Consider the following 15,179-nt stretch of genomic DNA (forward strand, 5'->3'; position numbering starts at 1 on the left):
AGAGTGGCTTATTTGCATATCGGTCAAAGAAAGTTGCTCGAAATTCTCCCTGACCATTTCCAATGTTTCATGGAGGCCACCTAGAGTACTTACAGCTACTGAGTAGAATTCCTTATCTCAAATCAGCCTGTCTCTATATGTGATTCTATCTTGGTGCTCATTAAATATTTATACAGCAATCAACAGTTTCCTTCCCTGGAAAACCGATGTAATGCCTTGGTCAGAAAGTTTTCATGCTCCCTTTAACACGTAACTATAGTAGTCAACTAACGAGGACTCTCTGTGATTTTGTGAACTATTATCCACATTTTTTCCTTACATATATGTCCATGCTTTGGGAGGCTTTCTATTTTCATGTAGACATTGGCTATCGGAAAAAAGCTAAACTGAATTAACTGATGCGACTACAAAACACTTCTTGTGAACATGATACAATCTTACCTGACCACAACTATTTCACAATAGCTTTGACAATGAATAAAATATCTCCAAGTCAGATAAGTTATTTGTAAGAATACAATGTACTGTTTATTTTTCCATTGCGGTTTTCATTAGTCATGTAAAAAAAGTTGGCCAGCTATAAATATAAAATATAATTGTATTTATTAATTCTAATAGTATTTTTTTTTTTTTTTTCAGCAACTGTTCTACTGGAATATCAGTTTGTAACCAGCAATGTAATGGGATCAAATAAGGTGTACCCACATCAGGTGAGATACACAAAACAAACATATTCTTGGGTTTGTACAGGTGAAGTACAGAAAGGATAAATATGATAGTGAATTTGATAGCTACAGGAAAGGGAAATATTTTGTTTTATAGGGTACTTTACACTGTTCCAAATTGTTAATACTGACCACACACAGTGTGGTTTTTATTGATTAATTTGGTCAATACAACCAGATTGATCAATCATTGTACTGTCTGTGAGTTTTTCATGTCAAACCAAAATCCAGTCTGATGGCGACCTGTAAGTACAAAAGTCCATACCTGCTGTATTGACCTGGTCGGTCAGTGCAGTGCCTTAATAACTGGATCAGTGTAATTGTACACTGATCTCCTTGTTCAGAGGCCATGCTGTATAACCAGGTAGCAACATGTATGTGCATTTTATGGGATGGGAGAGGTACCAGTTTAGTCCTCACCAGAGACCACATAAGCACAGTGCTACACATCACTGTCTTCACAATCTCAGTCTGAATGAAGGGTGTTTGATGATCACTACTGTGTTTAGGGGTTATCAATGATAAATCAAGCAAATGTTAAGTTGAAATAGGAATTTAAAAAAATGTCAATGACTTCAATAGTATGTGTTATCCCTCCAGAAATATGGCAATATACTGTACCATGAATACTAACAACCTTGGAGAGACAGCTCAATGCACTTTCTTTTCTGAAGCTGGGTACACACTGAATTGTCATGCAGATCACACAATAAATGACCATGATCATGTTTAGTGTACCAAAGCACATCTTATGGTTTCATTTTGTTTTATAAACTTCCTAAAGATCACAATCAGAGATAGAACGATGTCGTGCAAATGTGGAAGTGTGTTTGAACTCACGACCGTTTGTCCAACAGTTCTGCTGATTGTTCCTCCCAACAACAAATGCCTTTGTGGGTGAACATATTTAAATCTATGATGTTATCTCTCACATGTTCTGTTGTGTAAAAGTACAACTGAAATACATAGAAATACAGTGCTATAGTCATAGAAAAGCAATAATAAATGTTCTTTACATGCTCTATACAGTATGTCATACAACATGAATTCTAAAGACATGTACATATACATATTCTCAATAAAGTCTCATTCATTTACTAATGTGCTATGAGTAAATGTCTTAAATGTTATCTCATCTACCTTTATGTGTGTGTGTGTGTGTGTGTGTGTGTTTATATATATATATATATATATATATATATTTAGCACTATTTGTGGCTCCGTGGACTACTTTTGGGAGATACTAACCACTGTATGCTGGGAACACCTTACAAGATCTGCCGTTTTGGAGATGCTCAAAGTTACTCAAATCCTTACACTTGCCCATTTTCCCTGCTACCAACACACCAACTTTAAGAATGTTCACTTGCCGCCTAATATATCCCACCCCTTGACAGGTGTCATTGTCACAAGATAATCAATGTTATTCACTTGTCAGTGGTTTAAATAATTTATTGTCATAAGATTGGCTTAGGGTACCATCTCCTGGGGTTAGATGGCTGCACTTCACGCGCTGCAGACAAATAAATCACAATTTTTGGTTTCAACTAGAATCAGCTGGATTTATTTTCCAGGCATAAATATAAACTAACAGCAACTTGACTGCCCGGCACTAATTAAACACAGACACACCATCTCTCAAGTGAGGGACCTTGTGTCCCACACACATACAAAAATACAGGACTTACTGAGAGAGAGATTGGGAGGGGAAGAGGAGAAGGAGATCCATTCTGAAGCTAAATTCTATAAACTATTATTGCCAGTATAAAACATATTGACAAGTCCATAGGTTCAGTCCACCTGTTTAGACCATACTTGCCAACTCCCGTTTTCAGGGTAGGTCTCCCGGATTCCTGGGAGAGTATGGCAGCCTCCCGTGTCTGCCCACTTCCTAGTGAAGTGGGCAGAATTAGATCCAAGATGCTGCGATTCTCAGGGAATCCCGGCATTTGGCCATGCCCCAGCTGTAAAATGACGTGTTTGCGTCACTGGGGTGGGGCCAAAAAATTTTTAATTTGCGTATCCCCGCCCCCTGAAAAGGCCACCTCCCCTGGTAGCTCCCAGATGCTGACTTAAGAAAGTCGGCAACTATGGTTTACACTTTTGCATCTATACCAAAGCAAATGTCAACTGTGTAGGCCTTATAATAAACCACAATTTTATTTCAAAATACTTTTATTATTAACAAAGAAAATATTTTTATAAATTTTCTTTAAAACTTGTCATGAATACAGCATTCAATGACTGACACATAACAAGATATACATATATGAACTGCTCACAATAAAAATCTCAATAATCAAAGCTATACAGCATCCAGATATAGTTATTTATCATTTCAATATAATCATTTAAAAAAAATCATACATATATGACCATTCCAAGTACACATGCTGTACAAAGGGTGCAACATGTTATCTCTACTGTCATCATATAAGAAGACCTTAAATACATATGATTTTTACAATTTTTTATAACATTATTTATACATATTATATATACTTCTAGCCATAAATAAATGTTGTTTAGCCATGAGAGATGTAGTGAGGTGATTCACAAATGACCAAACTCTAATCAAACACAGAAGATTCTAAAAATCCACATATTTGAACTGTGTGATGTAACTGTGATTGAATGCTATATATCATTACAATGTGATTGAATGGTAAATATGATTTGACTATTATTGAATGTGTGAGGAAACGGGGTGCTACTGGACTGAGAACTATGTAATCATCACCCGTTTCTCACGGTTTATTTTACTTTTTAATCCTTGGCCCAGTCTAAGTATTTACAGCAGAGCATTGGTGTATTATGTGTATTATTATTTCATGTTATTAGATACATTTTGCCCATACTATTACCTGTGATATTGTATGTAGTATAAATATAAACAATATTGCCATACTGTGTGAAAATATCAGAAAAGCAGCAGTCATTTTGCTTGTGCTAGCTAATGTAATTACCATTTGTCTCAAATGTCTATTGTATGGGGTGCAGCTGAGATGAGGTTTGTTATCAGAACAATGTCTGACTTAACTAGCTGGCAGCCCATGTTAATTAGCTAGGTCAACAGATAACCTAAGAGGTAATGAGGTTAGAACTTCTACTCATATGCAATGTGCCTCCACAGTAATATATTGGTTGAAATAGCATGGGGAAATGTATCAATATGTATCAATATAAATGTAATTGTATCAAAAGGTATCACAGACTTATATTGTGTAACCCTGCTGATATAATGTGTCAAAAGTCTTATTGTTCCATGTAAGCGTGCAGTGTCATTCCTTGATGTACTATTGTAACCCCATGTGTAGTGTATCCAGCCAAAACAGCTAATTGAGTCAAGCCATTCTATTGTCTAATCAAGGTAACAGGGACAGTATGTCTAGCAGCTAAATTGTTGACTGGGAGGCCCCTTCTGTAAAGGGGAGGTTTGAGACATTTGACCCTACTTCCTGGGTACAGAGAAAATAATATAGGGCGAGGAGAATGCCAGGAGAGCGATGCTAGTTTGGAGGATCCTGGTGTAGAAGACATCAGTGAAAAGGACTCTGGGCCAGGCACTGTGGTGCCGCTGGAGGGAACCCTACCAGGACAGGGTTGGTGTGAGCTAGTAACCCAGGCTAGGAGACACCATAACTGTTTTGCTAAACGGTAGTGGTAATATTGCGGGAGGATAAGACCCTGAAAGGGACAGAGATTATGACTTTGGAGTGCTGACTGCAGGAGGCTGCTGGAGGATATATGCTACCATTTACCCTGTAATTTGTGAACGTCTTGTGGTGTTGTGCTGTCGTAATAAAGTCTTATTTTGGATATATCCTGGTCTACCCGAGTGAGTTGAATCCCACAGAGGGTAACTTCCATCCCAGCTAAGGGTGGTATCCTCACAGAATGCTATAGAAAATTTTACTTTGATTGCACTATATTGAGAATGTATCTACTGAGCTAGCTAGAGCCTTCCAGCAGTATTTTCTCATGCATGTGATACAAACCAAAGCAAACAAGCACAAGGTTTTCTTTTATTTGCCAGGCTCATTGTATAACAATAAATCTTACCTTGTGTACAGTTCTGAAAGCAGTTAGCCTAACATACACTATACACAAAGCAAAACAAAGCAATTAATGAGGATGATGCTATTTTTTCTTTGTGCGTGTCTGTGTTTGTGTGTGTGTTGAGACTCAACCCATTATTTAAATTAGCTTTACATGTTGCTGTAGTGTAGGCAGATATTTGTAGAGTGTGTACAGAGTTACGATCTTTTCAGTAGATGGTTATGAGGGATGCAGATCTCAGATCTGAAGGTAAATTGTGTAGGTGAATCGGCATGCTGATCGGGACTTTCAGTTGTTGGTAAAATTATTACAGAAATCCATACTTGCCAACTCTCCCTGAATGTCAGGGAGACTTCCTGAAATAGGGGTGATCTCCCTCACTCCCTGAAGAGTCTGGCATTCTCCCTGATGCTGAGCCAGTACAAGACGTGGTTGGCTTCGCCTTCTGTGGCATGATGAGTTCACAGTTCAGAAATTGTGTCCTATGCCCATGTATTGATGCCTATGGAGGTGGCCATTTTCATGGAGACTAAGATTTAATCAAAGGTAAAACAACATGACTTCAGTAATGGAGACAGAAATATAAAAGACACTTCAGTCTCTAGAGATTCATTAGCTGCTTTTCTTTAACGCATAGTTGCCTACTCTCCCAGAATGTCCGGAAGACTCCCGCATTTCTGGGAGACCTACCGGGAGAGCAGGGCAACCTCCTGGTTCTCACCCCCGCAATAGATAAGTGGTGGGGGGCGAGGCTTAATGACGCAAATATTGTGTTATCTTAGTGTCAACTTTGAGACAATAGTTTAGGAGGCGGGCCAAAATGATACGATTCCTCAAGTCCCGCCCCCCAAGCCCACCTCCCCCGGGATCTCCCTGAAGTCAATGGGGAAAGTTGGCAAGTATGCAGAAATCACATCCGAAGTAAAATGTGTACCCAGCTTTACTTTAACAATTTGTTTACATACACATAACATAATTGGGGCATGAAGGAAATAATATATATTGGCCTACATTTGAGTATAATATTAATAATATAATATACATAGTACAGATACTATATTATATGTAATTAATATACAAATACAGATAATGGGGGACTCATTATTTTATAGTATATTTTGTTGTACGCCCCAGTTGTGCCTTTTCATACCCTGGTAACTTCAATGATTAGTCCAAAGATAAATATCTATTAAACCTGACATGTCAGCTCATCACCTCATTACACCAGCACTTGGTCATGCCACAACCTTGCTGGTTCTTTGGGTCAGTAATCTGAGCTTGATGGATTTTAAGGAAACCGCTAGGGACAGATTAACAAAGGTAATAATGGAGCTACATCTCCAGTTCCTTTCACAAAATAGTCTCACTATTTGTTTTTTGTAAGAATAATTATGAGATGACTTCTATTGTTTGGAAACAGAGATTAGAAAAATAATGTCTTCTAAAAGTCATGGTCTACATCAAAACTACCTCTTCCTAATGAAATTAATGTACCAATTAATGTGTGATAAATACAATCAATAATATTTTAGGTGACATTCACCAACATGGGAGAGTGGGGGAATAGGGCCTAGACAATCCACAGCCCCATCATAACATCTGGCCAAGGCCATAAGGTGGCTGCACATCTGTAGATCTTTCTACCGCCGCCAAAACTACAGGTGAAAACCAACCAAATGAGCTGCCCAGAACTGTATGTGTGCTGCCAATGTGGGATCTGTAGGTTCTAGTGACACGATGAATGATATCAGAAGAGGGAGGCCATAGTACTAGATGAGAGCACATATTAGTTCTAACACTATGACATGTCCAAAGCCCTAAATATGTGTTAAATCTCTTTCTCAATTACTTGTAGGGTATATTGTAACTAATATGAATAATGCAATGTGACAATCAAATAGCGGCTTTCTGTTTTGTACTTTATCACAATGAGTTTGACATATTCCATATTTTCTTTGTTACATGTACAACAGGATTATGATACATTCTCAGTTTCAACAGATTGGGATTCTACAAGGTCTGTGACATTTCAACATGAAAAAGGTGAAATATAAGAGACACATTTTTCATATACACACACACACACACACACACACGCGTCTTGATTTAACTCTCATATAAATATAAGAGTTAAATTAAGACAAACTCTCATTTTATATTCCTTGAATTTACAAATTTACACTTCATGGAATATTCAATCTTTTTCTTGGACCCGTCATTCCCTAATGGATTTGAGAGGGGCCAGTTTTTGAACTACCCTCTTACAAATTTTACACTGGAAAAATGACCCAGTTACAATCTTTAATGCTGTCTTAGTGCTTTACAGTATTTATCCTTGTTCCATATTACTGCTAATATTTTGAAAAGTTATTTTATACATTAAAAATTATTATCACAAAATAGGTTTTAGTAGCCCTTTTTTATGCAATCTCTTATTCATTTACATCCTCTGGGAAAAGGGCCTCCAGAACTGAACATAGTATTCTAGGGGGAAAATTTACTAAACTGCGAGTTTGAAAAAGTGGAGATGTTGCCTATAGCAACCAATCAGATTCTAGTTGTCATTTTGTAGAATGTCCTAAAATAAAAATAACTAGATGCTATAGGCAACATCTCCACTTTTTCAAACCCGCAGTTTAGTAAATATATAGCCCTAGGTGTGGTATCACCAATGACCTATATAGTGGCATCATAGTTAAAATAAGAATAAATTGTAAAATCTAATCAATATGTTTATGGTTACTTTACAGATTGCATGTGCTGCTTCAAAAGGAGATGTTTCTGCATCAGCGGCATAGTGCTTCTTACAGTGGGAGCCATCTCTGCCTTTATCTCTTTAGGAGTCATCTATGGAATACCAGAAAATCAAAGTACTTTAATATATGGTTCTTTTCCACCAGAATAAAACAGAATAGTGTTACAATATATTGTAAATAATTGTATTATTAATTGGGGGATTTGTTTAAAAAAAAAAGAAGCTAATTTTATAGCAGCTAAGTACAAGTATACAGCACCATTTAAATATGTTTTTTTGGTGTAAGTTTTTCCCAATGAAGAGAGGGTGCTTACGTTCCCTGTCAGAGCCCCATGCACCATCAGTAGGACTACCATGGCTGATGTCATAGTAACCACAAGGAATAATAATAATGATCATTTTATTTATATAGTGTTTTTCTCTTAACATGACTCAAAGTGCTTTATATTTGTAGATTTAAAAAAATCCAAAAAACACATAATACAAAATAAACCTATAAAGGATTAACAGAGTACAGAAAAGAGAGCTAAGCATTTGTGTTTTTTTTAATAGAAAATTAAAGGGCATTATTGAAATGCTTCAGTAAACAAATAGGTCTTTAGTCTGTTTATTGAAGATTTCTAGAGTGAAACCTCATGGACTGTATGAGGCAGTGAGCTCCAGAGTCTGGGAGCCACAAAGCTAAAAACAGCTGGAGCCCCAAATAAATTATGGGAACCTTGATCTGCGGGTGGATGTATGTATGTGAATGGTTAATAGTATAGGTTGCTTCCCATAGGATACTATAAATGCAGTAGAGGCAGCTTCAGTAAGCCAGAGGAGGTGAAAAATTGCTTCATGTATATAGGGTTTGTTACAAAATGTTGGGGTTAACTAATTACACCACTGGGAGTGGAATAAATAAATGAAGGTTACACTTTATTATAAACTCAGTTGTGGGTTTGTGGTGGGTGCAGGTAGAGCCATAACTAAACATTATTGGGCAACACACAGGTGCGTGTACTATTTATGCTTTATTTTCACTGGCTGCCAAATTAGTCACTCAATTTGTTACCACACTGAGGAGATCATTAGCTGTACAGGATTATTATGAGTCCAGGGCCATGATGCTGCTGGGTCCCATAGCTGTGGCATGGGCTACAGTGGTTATAGCGACGTCCTTGGTTGCAGGTTTAACAATTCATGGTGAGCTATAGGTTGGTCAGATGCGGTACATGTCGTGTGGGTTGATGTCTGGCATAGGCTAGTTTTTTTTCTGACTATTGCACCCCTGGTAAATAGCATAAACTGCTTATATTGTTGTATGATGCTCACCCATAAATTTTATGAATATAACATAAACATTCTGCTTTTTACTACCTCAACAGACTTGTACACACGTGAGTGCAAAACATCATCCGGTAAAACCGGCTTTCTCTGTGATGATCGAACCACATGTATTGGGGCATCAGCGTTATGTGATGGGAAGGTGGACTGTGGCAATGGAGAGGATGAATCTAGAACATACTGTGGTTAGTTTTAAATATTTGTCATGTTTATGAGACATTCATTTTGTTTAAAAAAAAACAAAACAGTTTCAATGATTTAAATTGTTCCTTTTGATTACACATAGTGAACTGATCCAGTATTAAGGTGCATTTTATGACATCATATTATTATGTGACATTCTAGTGGAATTTAAAGAAGCCAGATGGCAGGAATTTTTCATTTAGGATTTCTGAAAATACTTTTTTAGGACTTTATGCTCAATTTGACTTGGAATCCGTTTTGCATTTGTTTGTTTTTGTTTATGTCTCTCTTTGGTTATGTTTTTGATTGCTTTTTTTGATTCATACTCTATTATGTGTTTTTTTTGTCTACATTTGAGTGAGAAATTAAAATCACCCTTTTTCATTTTAAACATCAGTCATATAATATATATATATATATATATATATATATATATATATATATATATATATATATATATACTTATTGTCATACCCAGCTGTCTATTAGCGCTGGTTCTCCAGTATTTTCTACTTCTACTGGAGGATTTCTGCTGTTGCACATTGGTGGGAGGATGAGGATATGCTGCAGGCTGCATGAATCCATGTATCCATCTATTCTTTAACGGCACATAGTGAAAAACTTGATATTAGATAGGTGTTCATGATAAATGTAATTACTTGATTTATATTTGAAGTGTAACTAATATCTATTTTATATTTAAATCCAAACAGGCAATTTACCTAATAGCCTTCCAGAAGGCTTGGTATACAAGTGTGCAAACAGAAGATTGTGGACATATATTGACAAACTTTGTGACAACAGGAATGACTGTGGGGACTGTTCAGATGAATCAGGTATAGCCCATGTACAAAATGATACATTGATACAGTATCACAATGTGTACATAATAAGGGGCATTAATGAACTACAAAGTATGTGCACCTGTCCACCAATCAGATGTCAATGTGCACACCCACTTCATGATCAGTAAAAAATATCCTCTCTGTGTTTAGATTTGCAGGTTGGCACATGTTAGGAATAGCAAATGTCACATGGACAGCAATGCCACCATCTTTATTCCTTTCAACTTTTCTGCTTTTCTCAGTTCATCTCATTACTATATTAAATAATGGCACCAGACCCCTCCAGTAGCTCTGAGCTGGCGGAGTAGTTAAGGCCTTTTGCATCTAGATAAAGGCAATGCACCCTCCCACCCCTCATTTAATTTCTGCCATTCCACAATATGAAATCTAATTTTTCATTGCAGTGCAGAAGTAGGTGCGCTCATGAGCTAATTGGGACTTAGCAAGGAACAATCTCGATCTACCCTGTTATAGGCTGCTGCAGGCTTTTGTGCCTCTAATACGTCAACATCTTCTCCAGCAGATCTATCCGCTTAATCACAAAACTAGACTGACTTTTTCAACATGTAGTAAGGCAATTAACGTTTTGTCATAGGATACTGTATGTTATCTATCCCCTGAGTTGTATTCTGATGAAGCTTTTCATGACAGCAGCTGGTAAAAAATATAATTTAACTTTATTATTCATCTCCTAGCCCGGAACTTGCTTATTACCCATCCTTTATTTCTGGAGTGTTTCCATACTACCCACCTCTCTTCTGTATGCCCTTTTCCACATAGGGATTGAGCACACAGAATGGAGCCAAGCAGTACAGACACAGGGCAGGAAGAAGGGAACGGCGAATCAGGGATGTTGTCTATAGCAACCAATCAGATTCTAGTTTAATTTATTTAGTACATTCTACAAAATGACAGCTGTAATCTGGTTGGTTGCTATTGGCAACATCTCCACTTATTCAAACCAGCAGATTGATAAATTTACCCCCAAGACTGAAATCTTTGGCCTTAGCGCTGAGCACTATATTTTAGTGCAATCCTAACACTGCACAAAATGACTAGAAGCCTAAACCTACTGCAAAAGCAAGATGGTGGGACCTGAAGACGTCTCTCTGATTCAGAGAGTGGGAAATACAAACCAAAATAGAGGGTGAAATGGATAGAGTAAGGTATAGACAAATCTTAAAGGGAAACCTGCTGCAATCTACAACAGACCTACAACTTGGAAGATTTATATACCAGCAGGACAATGTCAAAACATCCAGCAAAATCTACATCGAAGTGGCTTAATTAAAGAGACAATCAATGTCCTGGAGAGACTCAGTAAATCCAAGACCTCAATCCCCTTGAGAGTATGTTGAATGATTGGAAAATTGCTGTCCATCAATGTCCACATCAAACCTGATGGAACGCGATCAACAAAAGAAGAAAGGTCAAAAATTGCTGTGTCCAGGGATAGATATACAGTATTAAGCTCTGATTCTAGCAAATTGCTGATATTCGGCAAGTTTTGCCTTTAAACACATTGCCATTTTTAAATTTTGCCGGTAAACTCAACAAATATTGGCGATTAGCTAGAATGGGAACTTAATACCCCAGATGTTCAAAGCCAGTAGAGATCTGTTCAAATTTCAGCTGTAATTCCAGGTAATTGTGCTTCTACCGAGCATTAAATCAAGGAAGGTGGTTCCATAATATTTTTTATAGCCACTGTATATGAGGTTTCATCTCTATAAGCAACCTTAGCATCAAGTCCCATTTTAACTAGCCATGTGGCAACCTGGATGAGACAGAACATCCACCCATAAACTGACTCTTTCACTTGATAGGTTTTTCTGGCCAGCATGTGAAATTCAAAACATGTTTTGTGCATGTGGCTATTTTGTCAGCACAAGCAAGTGTCATGCTTTAAAGGATGCCCCCCCCCCCCCACTCACCAACCCACTCACCAACCCACTCACCCACACACATACAGCAGATTACTCTCTTTATCTGAAGCCAAGAGCCAGATCACTTGAAATTATAGTTGTTTTAAGCGGTGGTCGTCATATTTACGACAGAGAATCTGTCAACATTTATCCTGTCAACACCAAAATGGTGACAGGTAAATTCTGACAAATTCATTCTGTCCACGTGTTTAAAATGTAGACATTGTGACTGACCATAAGTGCCAGCATGGCCTGCCACTCAGGGCTCTCCGTGACCTATAGTGCCCCAAAACAAAATTTAAATAAATCACACACCTCGTTTTAACAATAAATTTATTTAAAAATAAATAAAAAAAACCATTAATACTCATCAACCACCAGGTTCCTCATCTGTAAGAATTCCAATTTTGTAAGCTTTAAAAAAGGAACTAATAAAAGTAATCCCAATGATCTATTGTTGTCCATAAAAAAAAAAGCACCTAATAAAATTAATTCCAGGTTAGCAAAAAATAAATCTTCTTATCTTCCAGCTTGATAAACCCAAATGATCCACCAGAACATACTTGGCAACATAAAAGAAACAACTGAGACAATGATTACTAGCTCCTGAGTGCAGGTGCTCCTGGTGCATACTGAAATAATGAGTGCTATAAGCACCATCATGCTCAAACTGTTAATGGCAGTCTGGGCTTTCTGGCACCTGTAGTGCACCAATACAAAATGTTTTTTTTAACCTCAAAATATATTTTAATACACCACCCTAGTGCTTTTAGCACCGTGCTTGGTACCCCTAGAGGGGGGGCCTGCATTTTTTTTGCAGAGCCAATCTCCCAAGGGATCCAGCCTGGGGCTGGTTGTCATTACGGTAGGGGACCCCATGCTGCAGATTCCTCTGCTATAGTGCCACCAGCCCCAGCTGGTAGCATTGGTTGTAGTAAAGTCGGGGGGGATCCCACGCTTTTTGCCCCCTTGATTTTGCTAGTACCAGCACTAGGCTGGCAGCACTAGGGTTAATCTGATTAGGGGGGAGGGGCAGGAAGCTATTTTTCTTCTTCTTAATGTTTAGATTTAAGTTCAGGATAGTGGGGGCCAGAGAAGTGAGTCTCCTGAAAGACCACTATGTCAGCTTTCAGCTGTCTAATAGTATGAAACAGAGTGGACCACTTCTGTGGCAGTTCAGCCCTTTTACATTAAGCGTTAAGATTTTAATAGCCAGAGGGATGCAGATTAAGTGCTAAAGCAGACAGGAGGAAATGAGAGGGGGTCAAAAGGGACGGTCCAGGGGGAGAAGGGCGAGACGGGGTCAGGAAAGAGGTAAGGAAAGAAGGGCTAGGGTCATAAATATGAGTAGCCCTAGAGGTCGGACCCAGGAAAAAAGATGTCCCAGTAGCTGAAGGTATCTGAGACTGGTCCTAAAGACCAGAGGGGGGTAGTGTGACTCTGGCATCCGCCAGGCACAGAGCAGGGAAATGTAAGACCCTCAGAGATCCATGGTGCGTGAAAGGACCAAAAACATGAAAGAATGATATAACACTATAGTAGAACATCAGTGCGATATGTAACATCACTAAAATCAACAATACCAAATTAGGGTAAACATAGTGTATAGTATATGCATAAAATACATATAGGAACATTAGATTTATATACAGATAAGTAAGGACAGCATTTAGGGAAAAACCTGGAGAGCCCGAGGCCCAGAAAAGAGAGCGTTGCTGTAGACTATCATGATGAGAAGTTGCTGATATCCAAGACGATCATAAGACCTGCAGAGATAAAACAAGGGGAGAAAAACACAGACAGGAGCATTTAAAACATGAGTCCAGAAGTTGTATTAAAGGCACTCGAACAAGTGGCAACAGGAGGTTCCGATAAGGGTGGATACAGCCAATACGGTACAGCCAGTACTGCGTCAGGTGATAGAAGGATTGGCCTTGTTGGAGTGACAAACTTGCCTCGAAGCTCTCAGAGAGAGGGGCAGCACCCTGCTCAGAGGACCGCTCTGTCAGTAACAAGGCAGGCAGAGGAAGATCCAGTGTCTGAAGCAAAGAGTGGGTCTCCTCCAGGGACTGAGCAGACAGCCCCATCTGTATTTCATGTTAGGGTCCCTAAGAATTTGAGACACATCTTTCATCTCTCTCCGTTTGAGCAGAGTAGAGGGGGCGAAGTATTGGAGAATCTTCTAGCTTCTCGAAGAATTTGTTCCTTCGCTTTATAATAATGTTGAAGAATGACATCTCACAGGTGGTTGGCTTCCTGCGAGCGGGGACGGAGTGGCCGGTGGGCCCTAACAGGAATAATTCTTCTTAATGTTTAACTCTTTGTGTACCGCACCCAAACCATTTTAAACATGAATGCAGTGACGTAACTAAATATATGCGATTGCTTTGGGGGAATTTTTTTTTTTTCAATGAACTCAGTCATGATTTGCAGTTTACTCTGCTCTCTCCGTTTCTATGTACATTATTTGCTCATAATTTATAGTACATTTAAAGAGCTTAAGTGCTTTCCTACACAGACCAAATATCACAAAAGATTTTAACTTGCCTATTAATATATCCCCAGCCCTGCGCTGTCCTGCATGTCCAGGGTGGAAATGCAACACAGTCTACTTTGCGGATTGCGACTGCATCCCAAAGACACGCTGCAATGATGGTGTCCAGGACTGCAAAGATTGGAGTGATGAAAAATCCTGCAGATGAGACAACATAACATAGGATGAAATAGAAACGCTATTTTTGAAAGTCTGTACAGAAACTGTTCTTCACCAGAATTCCCACCTGTTCACATTTTGCGAGAACGAAACACGTTTCAGCTCAAGAAAGCACCAATGAAAACTGTAGAAATTCTGATTTTATCCTTCATTAACTCTGCTCTCAATCACCGAGTGACAAATTCTATTATACTGTATTAAAAGAATTTACTTTTGGAAATCCTTGTCTGTTCCTGTATAGGTTATATAGTTCATAGGATCCATTACCCAGAAAGACTAAAACTTCCACGTTTTCAGGAGGAACACTCTTTTCTGTCATTTGGCCATTTCACAATGCCCATATACAAAATTACATTGCAAAATGATCCGCCTTGCCTCAGTCTCACTGGTATTCTACTGCATATTAAGTTATTAGTGGAGCTTCCAATAACTGTAATGAGAAACCTTATCAATAAGTTGCAGCAGTTATACAATTATTTCTTTTTGGCGTTTCCTACAAAACTGTTTATAGTCTGTGTATTTATCTAGATTAAAAAAAATCTCATTAAAGAAGTTCTTCATATATTTTTATTACATTTAACCAGCATTGTAGCTAACAATGGTTATTATTCGTTTGGGTGCAATCAACCAATTTTGCCTTGAGAGCTT

At 38.2% G+C, this 15,179-nt stretch overlaps 1 protein-coding gene across 1 annotated transcript; it reads left to right on the forward strand.

Annotated features, from left to right (window-relative positions):
• The first annotated feature begins 645 nt into the window (after positions 1–645).
• Positions 646–14,751, forward strand: LOC142097761 (low-density lipoprotein receptor class A domain-containing protein 1-like). Its single transcript, XM_075179878.1, has 6 exons — positions 646–710; positions 6,758–6,827; positions 7,535–7,654; positions 8,907–9,050; positions 9,762–9,884; positions 14,384–14,751. Exons 1-6 carry the CDS (start codon positions 681–683, stop codon positions 14,518–14,520), a joined length of 624 nt encoding a protein of 207 aa, XP_075035979.1. The 5' UTR covers positions 646–680; the 3' UTR covers positions 14,521–14,751.
• The last annotated feature ends 428 nt before the right edge of the window (positions 14,752–15,179 follow it).

This window comes from Mixophyes fleayi, chromosome 1, assembly GCF_038048845.1.
Source record: "Mixophyes fleayi isolate aMixFle1 chromosome 1, aMixFle1.hap1, whole genome shotgun sequence".
NCBI classification, from domain to species: Eukaryota; Metazoa; Chordata; class Amphibia; order Anura; family Limnodynastidae; genus Mixophyes; species Mixophyes fleayi.

Coding starts and splice junctions, on each gene's coding strand:
- LOC142097761 (XM_075179878.1), top strand. CDS start 681: ATGGGATCAAATAAGGTGTACCCACATCAG. Junction 711..6,757: donor ATAAGGTGTACCCACATCAG/GTGAGATACACA, acceptor CATGTACAACAG/GATTATGATACATTCTCAGT. Junction 9,051..9,761: donor TGAATCTAGAACATACTGTG/GTTAGTTTTAAA, acceptor AAATCCAAACAG/GCAATTTACCTAATAGCCTT.